Source organism: Peromyscus eremicus, chromosome 14 (genome assembly GCF_949786415.1).
Source record: "Peromyscus eremicus chromosome 14, PerEre_H2_v1, whole genome shotgun sequence".
Lineage (NCBI taxonomy): Eukaryota > Metazoa > Chordata > Mammalia > Rodentia > Cricetidae > Peromyscus > Peromyscus eremicus.
Genome location: NC_081430.1, coordinates 6,455,002 through 6,472,897, shown reverse-complemented (window position 1 = coordinate 6,472,897; position 17,896 = coordinate 6,455,002). Strand labels below are relative to the sequence as shown.

General features: G+C 41.2%; 1 protein-coding gene across 1 annotated transcript; it reads right to left on the bottom strand.

Annotated features, from left to right (window-relative positions):
• Positions 1-400: 400 nt before the first annotated feature.
• Positions 401-16,269, bottom strand: Agr3 (anterior gradient 3, protein disulphide isomerase family member). Its single transcript, XM_059279114.1, has 7 exons — positions 16,161-16,269; positions 9,571-9,634; positions 2,861-2,913; positions 2,183-2,259; positions 1,908-1,971; positions 1,391-1,474; positions 401-450 (listed from the first exon to the last, which is right to left on the bottom strand). Exons 1-7 carry the CDS (start codon positions 16,267-16,269, stop codon positions 401-403), a joined length of 501 nt encoding a protein of 166 aa, XP_059135097.1.
• Between the last annotated feature and the right edge of the window lie 1,627 nt (positions 16,270-17,896).

The following is a 17,896-nucleotide window of genomic DNA, read 5'->3' as shown; positions in this document are numbered from 1 at the left end:
TAAGAAGGTGTCAGGAACAAGAAACACTCAATGAGCTACCATCATGATCTATAACCCCCAGCTGGATCCCACCTTCCACAGTTTTCAGAACTTCTTTACTATCTGAGAACCAAGCCTGCAAAACTCGAGGCAGCGAGGACATTTCATATGCAAAGCACAGCAACTCTGAGCTCACGGCAAACTGTCTTTTCTAGTGATATAAGTAAACATCAAAGCACAGCATCATCACGTATGTCAGCATTTATTAAAATATAGTTTTACCTTCATAAACTATCACAGACATGTCACAAATCTGAATAGTAATGTTACAGAAATTCGTGTGCTTGGACATTTGTTAGGGAGCCAGAGCTTTTTGTCACACGTTTGACTTCTTAGAGTTGAATCGTCTTCCCATCCTTCCTTACAACTCTGACTGGATAAGCCTTAGTGCCTTCTTCATGTTGTCCACCACTGAAACAGGAGGAGACACATGCTGTGCTCTTAGTAAATGAAAGCAGTGGTAATATATAAATGGTAATTTATAAATGGTAATATATAAAATTGGATTGTTTAATTTTTATATTAGTTGGCTCATTAGCAAATAATATATATTATAAGCTAAAGGAATATTTGTAAATTCAGGGATTACACCAATTCGAGGTAACTTCATCAGATTCATTAACAATAAACAGTTTTATTCAGTAAGCTTCGAGAGAGACTTGTTTTTAGTTAGCTATTGAATTTATCCAGTATTGCTGGACCTGAGACTAATAGCATCTTCTTAAATATGGCTGATAGTGACTGTTATTAAAAATGGTTAAAGTCCTAAGTAAATTTGTACCTCATTATTTATAGGCATTAGAGTCAGGCAAAATTGTCACCTGAGAAAAGCACATGGGGTCTTTGACACCAGGAGATAGTTATGTTATGTCTCTGTTAATGTTTGTGTCATTTTAATGTGTGCTCAATTCTTACTGATCTCACAATTCAGTGATCAGAGGAAGATGTAGGCAACCCTGCTAAAACAGAGATTCTGAGTCCTCTGGGAAGTTCTGTTTTTGTGTGTGGGAGCTGGGAATCTGCAGTTTAAACCCCACACCCAGCACCAGAGATCGGAATTGGGGAGAGCATAGATAAAAGCCACTGTTAACCCTTTGGTAGCCGGGCGGTGGTGGCGCACGTCTTTAATCCCAGCACTCGGGAGGCAGAGCCAGGTGGATCTCTGTGAGTTCGAGGCCAGCCTGGGCTACCAAGTGAGTTCCAGAAAAAGGCGCAAAGCTACACAGAGAAACCCTGTCTCGAAAAACAAAACAAAAAAACAAAAAACAAAAAACAAACAAACAAACAAAAAAACCCTTTGGTGCTCAGGATCGGCTGTCACCACTGCCCGGTGGAACTCATGAATACTCACACAAGGGTAAGTCCTGGGGTTCATATGTGTACAGTCTGTTAGAGTATCTTCCTGTTATATCAGCCCTGACAGTCAAAGAAGGGTCTGTCAAAACAACAAAAACGAAGTCACTCAAACATTACCACATAGTCTTCAAGTTGTTCGTTCTCCCTACTCTAAAACAAGGTCAGGCAAATTTATAAGCAAGGTTAGTCTTCATCATTGAATTCATGATGGATTAGCCCACAGCTGCTTTTCAGAGAGTCATGGCTCTCTTTTAATCTATTTTGGGGTATTGTAATGAAAGTGCATCGGTAAATTGATTTAATAGCATAAATTGCTTTTAAATGTTAAAATCTGTAAGTAATATAGTGAATTTTGGCTGTAGATTTAACTAGAACACAATGTTATTGATTGGGTTAGAAATGACTCCCTTTAAAAAGAACACTGCTTAACTTAGAACCTCAGAGCAAGTCCAATGGAAGCGAGGATGCTGAGATCCTGCCTGTTTTGCACACCTGACAGATGGTACACATACCAACAAACATGATCCTCGGCACGTACTGCCCATCTGGCGACAAGTTCTTATCCGTGGTCTCATGCTAGCAGAAGATGAAATAAATGAGTAATATTGGACTGTGTAGCATTCTAATGGAAGCTAAATTTTCAGGAAATTATATATTAGGGCCTTTTAAAATTCTGTAGTAACTAATACTTGACCATGCATGTTTTTGGAAAAAAAAAAAAACAACACAGAGTTAAAACTTTCCATGAAGTTTTATGATTTAAGAAAACACTGTTGAGTTCATGTACCATGAGGTTCAGCATGATAAAGCCATTCTGGGCCATTTCTTGTATTTCTTCATTTTTGGCAAATTCCTTTTTTAGTGCTGTGATGGGGACAAAATGTCAGTTAGCTTAAAGGGTCAAGACATTGTCAATGCAACATAAAAGCTAGTATGTTTTTCTGTCATTTACATCAATGACATGAGTGTAGATGGTTTCTTGTCCTCTTACTATTTAGTCCCTCATTGGGAAGCAATGAGCTAGAGTATCTCCACGGAGATGTCATGGGACAATCACATTAACGAAGACACTAGCTTTATAATTTACACTACTCACTAACCCATTGGTTAGAACAATTCCTGTTAGAAAGTTTTCCCAATCACTTTGATTCTTTGAAGAAGTGGGTATCACATTCCAAAGAGCATATCATAGTTTCCCATTCAGATATGAGCAATCATTGTAATCTTTTGTCTGGACTGTGTCTCACCACTTAGCCCAGGTTTACCTCTTACTCACAATCCTTCTGCTACAGCTACCAGAGGGCACCCCTAGGTGGCTCTCACTTGGTCTTTTCGCATCTTGGTAGAATGGTGGTACTCTGGGAATTACATTTTTAAAATGGGATTTGCCTGTGTGCCTTCTGAACAATTCTCACAAGTTCACCTTATGTTGCATATACAGTAAGATCCCAGTAGCTAAAATTACCTTGACAGTATTGACAGTCTTCTAGGTGGTGAATAACCATCAATGGCTTGTTACTAGACAGAGAAAGCATAGAGTGAAGATAAGAGATTAATACTGAATATGATTATTAAATGGAATTAGATTTAAATTTTGGTGACTATTGCCAATACTTAAATAACAATCTCAGACTCATACTTCATGTCAATGAAGTCTATATTAGGTAGTGTCATCCAGTATGTGGCCCCAGAACTCACCAAATGTCAGCTCACAGGCTTCATAACATACTGAGTCAGAATTTGTGTGGGGTACAGGAACCACAGCTTAGAGTAGCAGATGGCACTTGGGTCCACTATAGCATGTGTAGATAATTAGAAAACAATGCTGTCTCCAGGGCTTAAGGCATGCTATAAACAAAATTTATTTCTAATGAAAACATGATGTTGATTTCAAGAAGTCAACTTAAAATATTCTTGGTTTATCTTTTAACTTTTTACAAAATAGTCCTATTTGACCAGTTTCATATTCTTTATTCATGTGCCAACCTAAATTTACAAATAACTCAAGTGAAAGTTTCCTATTAATGTATTTTTCAGGGTCATTTTATCTTAACTTTGAAATAGTTATACTAATTTATTTCCTAACTCTAGTCTAAGAGCAAAGTGAGAACAGTAATTATAGAGGAAGTAAAATGATAATGATGTAGATATTTGCATGGTTTGGCTTTCATCTTTTCCTCAAAGATTCTCATAGGAGAAGTAGGGCCCCAGTGGGATGATGAAGCAGTGGAAAGTTTAAGGGTAGGAAGGGGCTAATGGCTGTAGAGAATAATATGGGTAGACAATGGCTTGTCCTCAAGACATGTTAATGTGTCTCCTGGGAGAGGAGTTGGTCTCCTGGGACTGGACTACTTTCCGCAAGAATGCATTGCTGTGAGGAGGGAACCTTTTAATCTTCTTTGTATACAATCATATCCTGTGGTACCATCTGCCATGAGGCCTCTTCCCAGCCAGGCAGATACTGATGTCCATGCTCTTGAATTTCCAGAGCCAAGTAAACTTCTTTGCTTTACAAATTACCCAGTCTCATATATTTGATTATAGCAACATAAAATTGACTAAAACAGATATATAGGATGATTTTTCAAATATGGCTTTAATAATAAGATAATCCTGGGCATCAAAAGAGAGTGATTTTAGGACATATGTAATCAACAAAAAATTTATGTATTAGTTAATTAATTAATTTGCTGATGCTGGTAATCAATCTTTGGATATGCTAGGCAAGCACTTTACTAGTTGGCTACATTTCCAGGGCAACATAAATCTTTTCAAAGGCAATTGCAATCATATGAATTCAGTGATTGCATAAATCTATGCTGTATCCAGCGTTTTTTAATCCCAGTAAATGTTAAACACAAACTTTGAATGATTAATTGTATTTACTTCTCAAACTTGAATTAGAAGTACATTTTGGATAAGACCCTTTTAACTTACCTTTAGGGCTTATGGGCTAATTAGAAAGCTGCCACTCGCCAGCATCAGACATTGGTAAAGTTGCAGATTTGAGCTGTGATGAGTGAAATGTCATACGCACTTCTTATGAGCAATGAGCTAAACCTAAAGGCATTCAGTGAGGCTCACACAGGCTAGAGTCAGACCTCCTGAGCCTAAGATGTTTAATGATGCTCTCATAGGCAGGTCTATATTTAGCCTTGTACGCATCAGCCGAGGATGTTTTCTATTAGATAGCTCTTCTGACCAAGCTTCAGTGAGGGTAGGCATCTTGAGGTACCGCAGGCAGGGGCATGGGCCACTTGGCTTTCCTGACTGGCTGCCACTTCTTCCCAGCATCTACAAGACATCTTGAAGGGGTACCTGTGCTTATGGAAGGTGATTATGGGAAGTCTAGAGAAATCAATGCAGCATCAGATGGTAGCAGTTAGCATCCCAAGGTAAACTTACATCATTTACATGGAAGACTCACTCTAAACAGTTTACAACGGGCTGTTTCTCCGTTTAAAGAAAAGCACAGAGACTCTGGCAGGAACTGAAGTAGTTACAATCTAAAACAAGGCTTCCAGTTTCTGTTTTGTTGTGTTCTTCAGCACAAGAGCGTGACCATGACCATCTGAGGATTTGTTCCCACGTTTTCTTTCACAGAACTTAACTCTGCCATTACCATGCAGAAGTAGCTAAAAGCAATGTGTGTGTGTGTGTGTGGGGGGCAGTTGTGCTTCAACAAAACTTGATTTGTGAACACTAAAATGTGAGTTTAGCATCATTTCACATTACAAAATACTATATTTTTATTTTCTCATATTTTTAAAGTAAAAATCATTTCTTAGTTCATATACTGTATATGAACCTGTGATGCTTGAGCTAAAATCTTCTGAAATCACATGTCCACATGAGAGAGGCGACAGACAGAAAGAGAGAGAACGTTTGAGACTCTGAAATCAGAGGCTGCCCCAGCCTTCACTGCTTATCATCATTTGGTAGACTGTCTTTTCCATTTGTACATTTTTCCTTTTAAAATAATTTTTAAATTCACTTGACTTAAAACTTGAAAAGGTGAAAGTTCCTCCTCCCAGATGGGTCTCCCATAAGGAAGCAGTGGTGTCATTCCATCTTCCAGAGGTTTGCGGGCCAGTTTCCCCAGTGTTGATGTGTCTTGTTTATATCCATAGACATGTCCACTACCTGTGTGCATGTGTGTAGGTGTGTTCCTAAAAAACACGAGACAGGTACAGTGTAAGCACCTGAGCAAGAGCTGCTGGGAGACTCGAGAAGCAGGTCTGAGATGCGGAGGAAGCAAAGGCAGTTTAGGGAGACCTCTCTAAAGTTAAACATGAAACAAGACTGCCAAACATGTATCTGCACATCTGCAGTATAACCTATGTCTTAGATGTTACTCCGTAGTTTTTTAAAATATGGTATTCTACTAAATATACTTGAACTTCTCTGATTAATCTTTTTAAAATGGATATTTAAATCACTTCCAATCTCCCACTTACACTTGAATAAACACTTATTTGATAAACATGCAGTTGTTATTTGCGTATGATTTTGCATCTGTGTGTGCATGTTTGTGAACAGATTTCCAGAAGCTGATTTTGTGTACCAAAGAGTTTGTGCATTCATAGTGTTGGTTTATTCTCCACAGAAGCTGTACCTCTGGTAAAATTGGTCAGCAATTTTAAATTACTTTATCCACTATGCAAAAAGAAAAGAGATCACTGCCATTTTACCTTCCTATGAAACAGTTCTCCTTGTATGTTCCAGGTGTGAATTATTTGTCCCGAACTCTTACATCCTTCACTCGTTTGTTTGTGTTGACTTGAGATTTCTTTTTTAATTCTAAAGAAGCCTTGTAGTTAGAGAAATTCACTCTTGTGATGTGTGCCCCCTCCCTTCCCCATCCTCAGTTCTGGGCCTCTCCCATTGCATATGGCTTTGGGCTATGCAGAAAAGCCATATAATCAGGAATATCGGTTTCTGTGTTTACTTACTTTTTCATCATTGTGACCATAATACCTGAAATCTTTTATTAGCTCTAACAGCCCTTGGGGTTTTCTGTGTACACGATCATTTCCTGTGCACACAGGAATGATTTCATTTATAGCTCTCATTTGGATGCCTTTTACGTTTTTATCTTGCTTAGTTAGATTGTTCAGTTCATCCAGAGATACCGTGTGGAAGAGAAGGAAGAGTGGGATCTCCTGTCCTTTTCTCCGGAAAACATTCAGCTGCTCTCCACTGGGCATGTGACCCAAGGTCATATGATTCTTGTGCTGAGAGATGGCCCTCCCAGAGCTAGTTGGCTATGTGTGGATGTTAAGTTCTGTCAGATGCTCACCAGTATCTATTGAGAGATGCTATGGTTCTTCATTCTGCCAGTCCAGGCGCCGTGCTTGTTAGCACATATTGATTGATCCTACACTCTAGGGTTAAGTCTTATTCAACCATGGCTAATGGTGTTTGTAATATGCTGTTGGATTCTGTTTGCTAGGGTGTTGGTAAGGATTTTTCCATTTGTGTTCATCAAGTGTGCCTCTGTCAATGTTTTATTGCTGTGAAGAGGCACTATAACCATGGCAACTCTTTTAAAATAAAGCAATTAATTGGGGCAGTCTTACAGATTCAGGGCTTTAGTTCATTATTATCATGGTGGGAAGCATGGTGACATTCAGACAGACATGGTGCTGGAGAGGTAGCTGAGAGTTCTACATCTGAATCTACAGGCAGAAGAATGAGAGACACTGAGTCTGGCTTGAGCATTTAAAACCTCAAATCCCACTGCCAGTGACATACTTCCTTAAACAAGGTCACATGTCCTAATCCTTTCAAATAGTGTGTGAGCCTGTGGGGGCGTTCTTATTCAGACTACCAAAAGGGTATGACTTATAGTTTTTTTTTTCTCTCCTGACTTTGTTACCAGGGTAATTCTAGTCTCATTACCAAAATTTAAATATATTATTTTCTTTCCATTTTTTCTGATAAATTTGAGGAGGGTTAGTATTAGTTGTTTAATAGTTTAGTAGGCAGCAGGGAGTGTTAGCACACAGCTGTGAAACTAGTGTATGGGGTGCTTAGGCAGGAGCACAGTTTGAGGCCAGCTGGGATGCATAAGATGCTGTTTCAAAACCAAACAAAGATACTGGGCTTTACTTTGATGGAAGATTTTAAAATTATGAATAAAATTTCTTCACTGTTTTGTTTAAGTTTTCTATTCATGATTAAATCTTGATGGTTTTATGTATATGGGAAGTATGTTTCTGTTAGAATATTTAATTTATTGACTTAATAGTTGTTCAAAATAATCTCTGATGACCATTTCTGTGATACTGTTTCGTTTGTTTCATTGTGTTTTGTTTATTTATTTTTACTTGTGTGTGTGTGTGTGTGTGTGTGTGTGTGTGTGTGTGTGTGCAGGCACCTAGGGAGGCCACAAGAAGGTTCTCGATCCCATGGAGCTGGAGTTACAGGCACATGGTGCTGGGAATTGAACTCTGGTCTTCTGGAAAGCAGTAAGTGCTCCGACCATCTCTCCACCCCTGTGGTACCATCTGCCATTTCTCCCTTTCATTTGGATTTTATTGGAATTCTTTCTTTGCTGGCATATTTACTGCTGTGCTGGTTTTATCTCTTCCAAAAAAGAAAACGAGCAGCTTTTATTTGTGTGGTCCTGTCCATTGCTTTCTTGCTTACTTTTTTGCCTATGTTTGCTCTGGTTTTATTTTGTCCTTCCTAATACTAATTTTGACCTTAGTTTTTTTCTTTGGGGGGTATGAAGGGTGTTTTAAAGGCACAATATTGGATTATTTGGAACTTCCTTTTTTTTCAAATAAAAAATGTATTTATTCAGAAAATTTCCATTTGAATGGTTTATAGTACACTGCACAAGTTTTAGTATATTGACTTTCCACTTTGATTTGCCTGAAAATATTAAAAAACTTCCCTCTTAATATCCTCTTTGACTCATTTGACACACATATCTGTGTGTGTGGTATGTGTGTGGTGCATGCTGCACATGAGTGTTGTGTGTGGTATGTGTGTGTGGTGCATGCTGCACATGAGTGTTGTGTGTGGTATGTGTGTGTGGTGCATGCTGCACATGAGTATTGTGTGGTATGTGTGTGTAGTGCTGCACATGAGTGTGTGTGTGTGGTGTGTGTGGTGCTGCATATGAGTGTGGTGTGTGGTGTGTGTGTGTGGTGCATGCTGCACATGAATTCTCAGTCTTTAATGGTCCTAGAATTTCCAGACGAAATCTTGCCCTATCTTGGCAGATTATCTACATGTTCTGAGCCTATAATTTGTCATATGTTGTTTCTTACACTTATATTTGGAAGTGGGATTTTTCTGTAATTGTTACTCAGTTTTGAGAGCATTTAAGTCAATTTTATTTAATTTCCCATATTTTCACTTTAATAGGACATGAACGTGCATCAGATATTTGACACATTCTCCAGGAGATTCACTGGATCTTTAAGGATGAAAATGATGTCACACTTGTTCATTGAGCCCGGGCCTGACACATAGCAGCTGGTGTTCAACTAGTGCTTGGCTGATTAACTATGACTGTGAGTGGGAAATGAAGCTCTTCAAGGTGTCTGGCTGACCAGGCTGGCCGGAGGACTGCTCCTGTAAACTGCTTTCCTAGGAAGCCTGCGTGGTGCCTAGTGAGACACCGTCTTATTTATACAGCTTACATTTACTAGTTTGCCTGTGTAATAAATTCATACACAGGTATTTAGAGCTTTTACATCTAAAGAATACCATTTTTTTACAGTTTGAATGTGAAATGTCCCCTATAGGCTTGTTTGCTTGACACAGTTGTAAGTTGTGGAACCTTTAGAAGGTGGCGAGAGTGAGCGCTGGTGGGCAGTCCCCACAGATTACATCTGGCCTGCATCTGGCCCCACTCTCGGTTTCCTGACTGCTGGTGTGATGTGACCTGCTGCCTCTGCTGCCACACCTTCCTCACAGGGATGGATTCTATCCCTGAATCCTGTCCCAGGATGAATTCTTCCTCCTTTAAGTCACTTCTGGTCAGGAGTCAGATTACAGAGACGAGAAGAGTAGCTAAAACACTACTGTGATAGCAGCTATGACTCCACACAGCATGCAATAAAGAACTGTGGCATTCTCTCAGAAGCTAACATGGCTGTTTCTGGTTCTTCCATGAGGCATGAGAAATGGCATGTGAACAGTAACTGAGAGGGACTTTACCTTTTGTGAGCATGAAAGAGACCTTCTTCATAAGTTTGTACCCAAGTGATGTCATCTCCCCATCCTGAAGAAGAGAGAAACCAATGCATTATTCCAGGGCTATAGGTCTCTATCTAATGAGCAGATGTCAACCTGCAGACCTATGACAGCTCCAAAGCTGTTGGCTGATAAACAGTGCAAAAGACAGTAAATTATATCTAGATACGTAGAAGTGGTGCCCTATCAGATTGTACTTTGGGGGACTTGGGAGTGTGCACGAAAGCTCGACCCAGCCTTAAACGTCCTAAGTACTGATCAGTGCTGGATGATGGATGAGGGTGGCTGAGAAGACATCTCTGGTCATTCAGAAGCTCCAGCTTTCAGAATATATACGAACTAACAGTTATCTTAGCATACTTCCAGACAATCCAGGAGTCCTTTGGACTATGCTACGAAGTGTCCCCTGCATCTTGAACAGCAAAGGATGCTGACTGCTGCTATGACAGGGCACGTTGAGGGAAAGGAGTTCCAAGTTCCACTTTGACTTTTTGTTTGAAAAACATTCAAGGATGAGAATTTCATGTTTGAACACACACACACACACACACACGCACGCACGCACGCACGCACGCACACGCACACGCACGCACTCTAGAAACATACAAGGAGTGGAAGAGAAGGAAATCGAAAGCGGTGACTACAGCAGAGAGACTCCACGGGCCTTAGAAAAGAGACGGAAGTAGTTGTGAATTCGTGCTAGAGATGAAAGAATAAAGCCCTCAAGAAGTAGAAGGTACAGAGCATCCAGGAACACTGCAGAGTGTTTACAGCATGCCCCAAATATGGATGCGAAAGACTGAACTATTGTGACAGAAATATTTGGGAGCTAGTTAGAGTTTTCCTATGTTCAGATGCCAGACTGTGGCGTTTGATACCACAGGTCTGTAACAGCAGTTATCAAAGACGGAATCATGAAGTACGATAATCACAGTTCTGAGTTTCTTCTTGTTTCCTTTAGTTGTTCTTTGATAACAACTTTATTGAGATATTATTCACATATGATTGAACTCACTCACAGAAAGTGCACATTCTTTGTAGTGTATTCCAAGAGTTACGAGGCCAACACTACAATCAATTTTAGAACATTCTCAACACCTCAAAGTAAACTCTATTTTTTAAAAACTATATTTATTGATCCATTTATCTGAATGTGGGGGTGGGGCCTAATGTGGAGCTCGGAGGACAACTTGAGGGGACTGATTTCAGGTCACCAGACTTGGCAGGAAGCCCTTGTTCCTGCTGAGCCGTCTTGCCAGTCCTAAACGCTCTGTTTGTTAAAGCTGTCCTCTACCCTCTGTTCTCTAGATTTTCCCGAGCTCTAAGAAACCCCTAATCTGGTGGTTACCCCTATAGTTCACCTATTCTGGACATTTCATGTAAGTGGAAATATCCACTATGTGGTCTTTGTGATTGAATTATTTCTCTTAGCATGTTTTCAAACTTCATGTTTTGTTATGTATTTAATACTTAATGACCTCTCTATAGCTTAATATTATCCCATCCTATAGAGCTAACCTTAGGCAGTGGAGAAAGTTAGTACCAGGAGTGTGGTATTGCTGTGACAAACCTGACCATGTTGTTTTGGGGACGATTGTGGAAGGACTTTGGAACATGGTGCTAGAAAACCACTGAGTGTTGGGAGCTCAGTGAGCTGTTCCATAGGAACTTGGAGATGAGAATGTTGAGAGCAATGTAGACAATGGAGCCTGGCTTGTGAAGTTTCAGAGGGAAGCAAAGACTCCAATGTACTTTCTGTGTGAAGAATCTGTGGTTTTGGTTAGTTGAGGCTGAATAACGAGCTGTGATTAATAAGATACCAGAACTACTGAAATGGAACCTTTGCTTTGCTGGGACACTTGATGCTGGTTGACTGGAGCTGAGGAATTAGCAGTGATTAAGAAGAGTCCAGCATCACTGAGGTGAAATCTTCTAGGAAGTGTTTCCTGAGAGTCTGTACACTGCAGCTGTGTTCCAGAGGCAGCCAAAGTTGTACCTTGTGCTGACAACTGGACTTGGTAATGTGTAAGAGTCACTCAGGTGATACGGGTTTTGAAGGCATGAAGGGGTCATGGAGAGCAGCTAAGGCTTGACACTGTGAGAAGCCAGGAGAGGCCATTGGTGAAGGTGAAGCCTCAGTGGCAGTTGAAGACCCAGGATTGAACAGTTGAAAAGGGCCAGGCAGAAAAGTTGAGGCTTGGCACCATGAAGAGAGCCTATGAGAGGCTGTTGGTGAAAGTGCAGCCCAGTTGCAGCAGAAGACCCCAGCACTTTGGAGATGCCAGCACCAGGGATGACCACCAAGATCAGCAGCAGCAGCTGAGTGGAACAAGTGAAGCCTGGAAGACAAGCTGTGTGTGCTGCAGAGGGCAGAGCCGGAGAAGTGCCCCAAGCCCTTTGGAGGATCCCAGAAGATCGTGAGTGGATCCCAGATATTGACATTGATTTATCTATACTGTTGGAGTTTGTTTTTGCTTTGTTCTGATTGTGATTGTGTCCTGGTTCTTCCCTCTTGAAGTAGTAAGTAGTTAATTTATTTTTTATTTTACAGAATCCTACAGTTGAGAGACTGAATTTTAAAAGAGGTTTTTAGGCTTTTTTAAAAAAGACAAGATTTTTAAGAGACTGAATTTTAAAGTGTTTGAATTTGTAAAGACTGTGAAACTTTTAAAGGTTGTAACAGTTTTTTATTGTGACGTTGATAATAATGTGTGATCTTGTGGATGAACAAGGAAAGAATGGTTATGGCTTAGCAGTGATATGTGTGAGTGTCAAGTTGGCAAGGGGTCAATTATCCTGGCTGGTTTTACATCAACTTGACACAAGCTCGAGTCATCTGAAAGGAGATCCTCAGTTGAGAAGATGCTTCTGTAAGATCCAGCTGTAGGGCATTTTTAAAAATTAGTTATTGATGGGGAGTGCTGTGATTAAAGGTGAGTGCCACCACACCTGGCACATTTTAACTCTCTGAGGAATTGTTAGTTTGTTCTACGAAGACTGTGCCATTTTACAGTAATGAGACAATAATAGATTTGTTTGTGCTAGAGCTAATATCTCAACATTGGAAGACATCATTGTTGTTTTGGTACCTCCCCCTACCTGGAGTCTTCTCCGTAATGATCCTGAAAGATGATCTGATGTTGCTTTAGTACATTTCACGTTAACGTTCTCTAGAAACATGGGAGAGTCCCTTGAGCACTTTTCTTTCTTTGCTTATATTTGGTTTTTAGATATATTTATATTTTTAAATTTTTTGTGTATGGGTGTTTTGCTTGCATGTGTGTATATACACTACATGTGTGCCTGGTGCTTATGGAGATCAGAGTTAGATTCCCTGGAACTGGCATTATAGAGGATTGTGAACTGCCCTGTGGGTGCTGAACCTTGAACCCAGGTCCCCTGGAAGAGCAGCCAGTGCTCTTAACTGCTGAGTCACCTCTCCAGCCCCTCTTGTCTGCTGTAAATGTCACTGAAATACTACAACTTTAGCAATGGAAACATCCCAGTTCTCGTTTCCTGCTCAATTTAATTCCATGGACATAAATGAATCTTCTGTTCTGTTTAATCCATTAGTCCCTGGGAATACAAAGAAAAAGCAATATAACTCCCCAAATATCCATAGGGGTATGGATACAATCCGCAGGGGAACCTATTGTATCATAACTGTTTCCATACAGTCTAGGTCATAATCACAATGGGTCAAATGTGACAGAATTTAAATTCTCTTCCAGGCCTGGATTCATGGCTGCACTTTTGTCTCTAGTTTGGCTATGGTTTTTGGTCTTCTATGATTTTGTTCATTCACCAGCTGTGCATTTATTGAGCATCTGCTGTATGCCTGTCTGCTGTATTGAGAACTGACTGGGTCCAGGGCAGTTCTTTGGTTAAAAGGACGTTAGAAAATGTTGGTCTCCATATGTGTGTGTATATTTTAACCCTATTCCTTTCCTCACTAATCTTCTGTTTTCTCCCCACTCACCTCTACCCTGAGCCGTCTGTCCCTGTCTCTGTCCTGAGCCGTCTGTCCCTGTGTCTGTCCTGAGCCGTCTGTCCCTGTCTGTCTCTGTCCTGAGCCGTCTGTCCCTGTCTCTGTCCTGAACTGTCTGTCCCTGTCTCTGTCCTGAACTGTCTGTCCCTGTCTCTGTCCTGAACCGTCTGTCCCTGTGTCTGTCCTGAACTGTCTGTCCCTGTGTCTGTCCTGAACTGTCTGTCCCTGTCTCTGTCCTGAGCCGTCTGTCCCTGTCTCTGTCCTGAACCGTCTGTCCCTGTCTCTGTCCTGAGCCGTCTGTCCCTGTCTCTGTCCCGAGCCGTCTGTCCCTGTCTCTGTCCCGAGCCGTCTGTCCCTGTGTCTGTCCCGAGCCGTCTGTCCCTGTCTCTGTCCTGAACTGTCTGTCCCTGTCTGTCTCTGTCCTGAACCGTCTGTCCCTGTCTCTGTCCTGAACTGTCTGTCCCTGTGTCTGTCCTGAACTGTCTGTCCCTGTGTCTGTCCTGAGCCGTCTGGCCCTGTGTCTGTCCTGAGCCGTCTGTCCCTGTCTCTGTCCCGAGCCGTCTGTCCCTGTCTCTGTCCCGAGCCGTCTGTCCCTGTGTCTGTCCCGAGCCGTCTGTCCCTGTCTCTGTCCTGAACTGTCTGTCCCTGTCTCTGTCCTGAACTGTCTGTCCCTGTCTCTGTCCTGAACTGTCTGTCCCTGTGTCTGTCCTGAACCGTCTGTCCCTGTCTCTGTCCTGAACTGTCTGTCCCTGTCTCTGTCCTGAACTGTCTGTCCCTGTGTCTGTCCTGAACCGTCTGTCCCTGTCTCTGTCCTGAACCGTCTGTCCCTGTGTCTGTCCTGAGCCGTCTGTCCCTGTCTCTGTCCTGAACTGTCTGTCCCTGTGTCTGTCCTGAGCCGTCTGTCCCTGTCTCTGTCCTGAGCCGTCTGTCCCTGTCTCTGTCCTGAACCGTCTGTCCCTGTGTCTGTCCTGAACTGTCTGTCCCTGTCTGTCTCTGTCCTGAGCCGTCTGTCCCTGTCTGTCTCTGTCCTGAGCCGTCTGTCCCTGTCTCTGTCCTGAACTGTCTGTCCCTGTCTCTGTCCTGAGCCGTCTGTCCCTGTCTCTGTCCTGAGCCGTCTGGCCCTGTCTGTCTCTGTCCTGAGCCGTCTGTCTGGCCCTGTCTCTGTCCAGTATCTTAATAACTGAAGTAGTAGAATCAAGTTGTTCAAAGTAAGCCATATGGATTCCAATTCATTTTCATAAAATTTGTCAGAAAGGAGGCCAGCAAGATGACTTAGCAGGTACGGGCTCATATTGCCAAAACTGACGACTGGAGTTTGATCCCTAGACTCAGGTGGAAAGAGAGAGTAGAGTTAGTTCATCAAGTGGTCTTCTGATCTCAGCATGTGAATGAATAGATAGATAGATAGACAGACAGACAGACAGACAGATAGATAGATAGACAGACAGACAGACAGACAGATAGATAGGTAAGTGTAATAAAACCTTGCTGCAGAGTTTTAGATCAGCATCTACATGGACTCCCAGGATGCCAACGTCTTATACTTCTGTTATATCAAGCCACGCAGCTCCACTACAGTAGGGCTTGAAGAGCAGTGGGTAGTTTGGCCTGGGTTGTTGAAGGTCACTAAACTCTTTATTTTATAACTATTAGTTTGTATGGAGAGCTATGTGATAAATTATATCCAGGGAAATGTTTCCATCCTTTATTTATTTTGCAGTATATATTGCCTTTCTAGACATAGATTGTGATTGCCAGGCTAAAGTTGAATTAATTCACTTAGGTAAACAATATGGACACACACCAGGCACTCTGTAGAGCTGAAGAAATGAACAGCGTGGAAGCCATTTGCAGGATATTATTGCCACTGTTCATTCTGCTCAGAGCACCATTCTAAAGAGCGGCCAAGCACTGCACGGCTATCCTGATTATTTGAATCGATCGTGTGGGGGCAAATAATTCTCAGCATTTTTCTGCTCCTTGTAAATATAAAAACCAATTTTGAGAACTGTTTCTTCATCCTTCTTCTGGATATGAAGATTTGTTTGTTTTTTAGACCAAAGTAAAACTGTAAGTATATAAAAAAATAGAGTTTTCTGGAGTTGAAGAGAAAGGCAAATGTCTAAAGTCAATCGAAGCTATGGACATCAAGCCAGTTCTTTCTAATGTCTACAACAGGTGCATCAAAATGCTCTTATTGAGCCAGCATAGTGGTGCACACCTGTAACCCCAATACTTGGGAGGCAGAGGCAACAGATCTGAGTTTTAGGCCAGCCTGGTCTACATAACAAGTTCCAAGCCAGCCAAGTCTACATGGTGAGACCCTCTTTCAAAAACAAAGCAAACAAACAAAACAAACACCCAAACCCAAGAGCTGTTATTTCTTTGAAATTTGGTTATTTACTGTCTAAAATAGATGATCTCCCTTAAGAAACGTTTGTTTTAAAGTCACACATAGCAAATGCCTAGTTATTTTTTTGCTTATAATCAGACTATAGATGGCTATACTAGCTATTTTGGGCAGTTGAAATGACTTAGTTTAGAAACTCCAGTGAGATTACAGTACCTCTTGAGAGTGTCTGAGGAGGTCTCTTTTCTTTTTTGATAGCAATGGCAAGGTTAGAAGAAACCGTGATCAGCAAGACACAGAGGGCCAAAGTAGAATGCAGCATCATGTCTTCTAGAAAGTCACTCAGAGGCAGCTAGATGGCAGAAAATAATTTTCAGAATCTGGTCGTTTTCAACAGTCTGCTAGTAAAAGCTATTTGGACAAACCCCATGCTGACAGGCTCTTCTTTTGATGTCACATTAGAGATCTTTGGGGACGTTTTTTCAAACATTTAAAAATGTTGAGCTATCTTAGTAGATATTAAGTTCGTGAAGGTTCTGGGGCACAGAGTGACATTGGAGAGCAGGTGTGTGTAGCTCCACAGTGAAACTCAAACAGGATCCTGTTCATTAATCACCGTCAAACTACAATATGCAAAGCAGAGTCGACTCTTAGCACGCACAAGGATTCTTTGTCTCTCCATCTTTCTGGGCCTAGTACTGAAAACAACATCTGAACTCTCTAGCAAAGTGAGATTAGATAAGAAAGAACACTGCTTCAGCTGCAAATATGAAGCAAACGAGAATGTGGAGGAACCTTGTTCTTCAGTGCTCTGGAGTCACATAACCTCCCCACGTTTTTCCAACAGCCAGTTAGCTTTCCCCTTCAGTTTACGACCCTTCTCTTTAGAAACTGCTACGTACTGTCACATTGCTAAAATTAAACATTTGGATAACAGAATAGAAGTAAATATACAGAGAGTCTTTATGTTAGTTTAAAATTTCTTAAGACTTTTTTTTTTTGCTGCAGATGTGTGTTATTTGGCAGTGAATTCCATCATAATAATGAAATTTCCTAGCCCAAATTTAATGAATGGTTGCTTACTGATTCTGCTTGAGTTGGCTGTATTTAGCTCTCTTAGGAATTGTGGGAAATGGAAAGACAACAATTTGGGCCCAGCAAAACCCCTGGTGACAACAGTTAATGTAAAGTAGCATCTGAGACCGTGGAGGACAACAGCTGAGTGGAGGTTTGTAGAACCTGGTTTCTCTAGATGCTTTCTTATCCCTCTCTTCCAGTATGTTCTCATTCTCAGGGATGCCTCTTCTGTTCCATCCCCGAATGGATGAAGTTTACCATCCTGGGTTTGTCTTATTGGAATTACTCCCATCCACAATCGCCAGTAGAACCATTTTATTACCTCTTTGTGCCCAGGCTCTAAAAATCCTGTTAAACAGTAACCATGTCTGATAACACTGTCCATTTCAGTTCTTGTAGTTTATTAAGTCATAAAATATTTTAGAATGTCATCTTGTTCCCTTAGGTCTGGCTGTCTTGTTCCTGGAAGATGGAAGGAAATCTAAGACAGGTTTTAGCAGGGAATGTGGGCAGCCTCGGGTCACAAACCAAACTTGGAAGGTCAGCTTTAGTCAGGCTGAAAGTTGCAGTAGAGAAGTTGAAGAACCACCTACAATAGAGTCCTATCAGCTTCTAGAAGGTCTCCAGATGAGCTACAGGTGGCAAAAAAAATAATAAAAACATAAATTTAAAAAACCCTGGAGATTGTCTGTAAAGCTTCACCTTCTTTGAGAAGGTTAAAAAATGCTTCGGATTCTTCTGGGATCTTAGAAGGAAGAGGTAAGAAAAGTTAAGCTGGCAAAAGTATTCGGAAAGTCCTTGATGTTAGGAACAGAGATGGACAGGTGGACTCTACGTCAAGAAGAGAGAGAGAGATGTGCAACTTCGTCATCTGT

Coding starts and splice junctions, on each gene's coding strand:
- Agr3 (XM_059279114.1), bottom strand. CDS start 16,269: ATGATGCTGCATTCTACTTTGGCCCTCTGTGTCTTGCTGATCACGGTT. Junction 9,635..16,160: donor TCCTCAGACACTCTCAAGAG/GTACTGTAATCT, acceptor TCTCTTCTTCAG/GATGGGGAGATGACATCACT. Junction 1,475..1,907: donor GCCGAGGATCATGTTTGTTG/GTATGTGTACCA, acceptor TTGTTTTGACAG/ACCCTTCTTTGACTGTCAGG.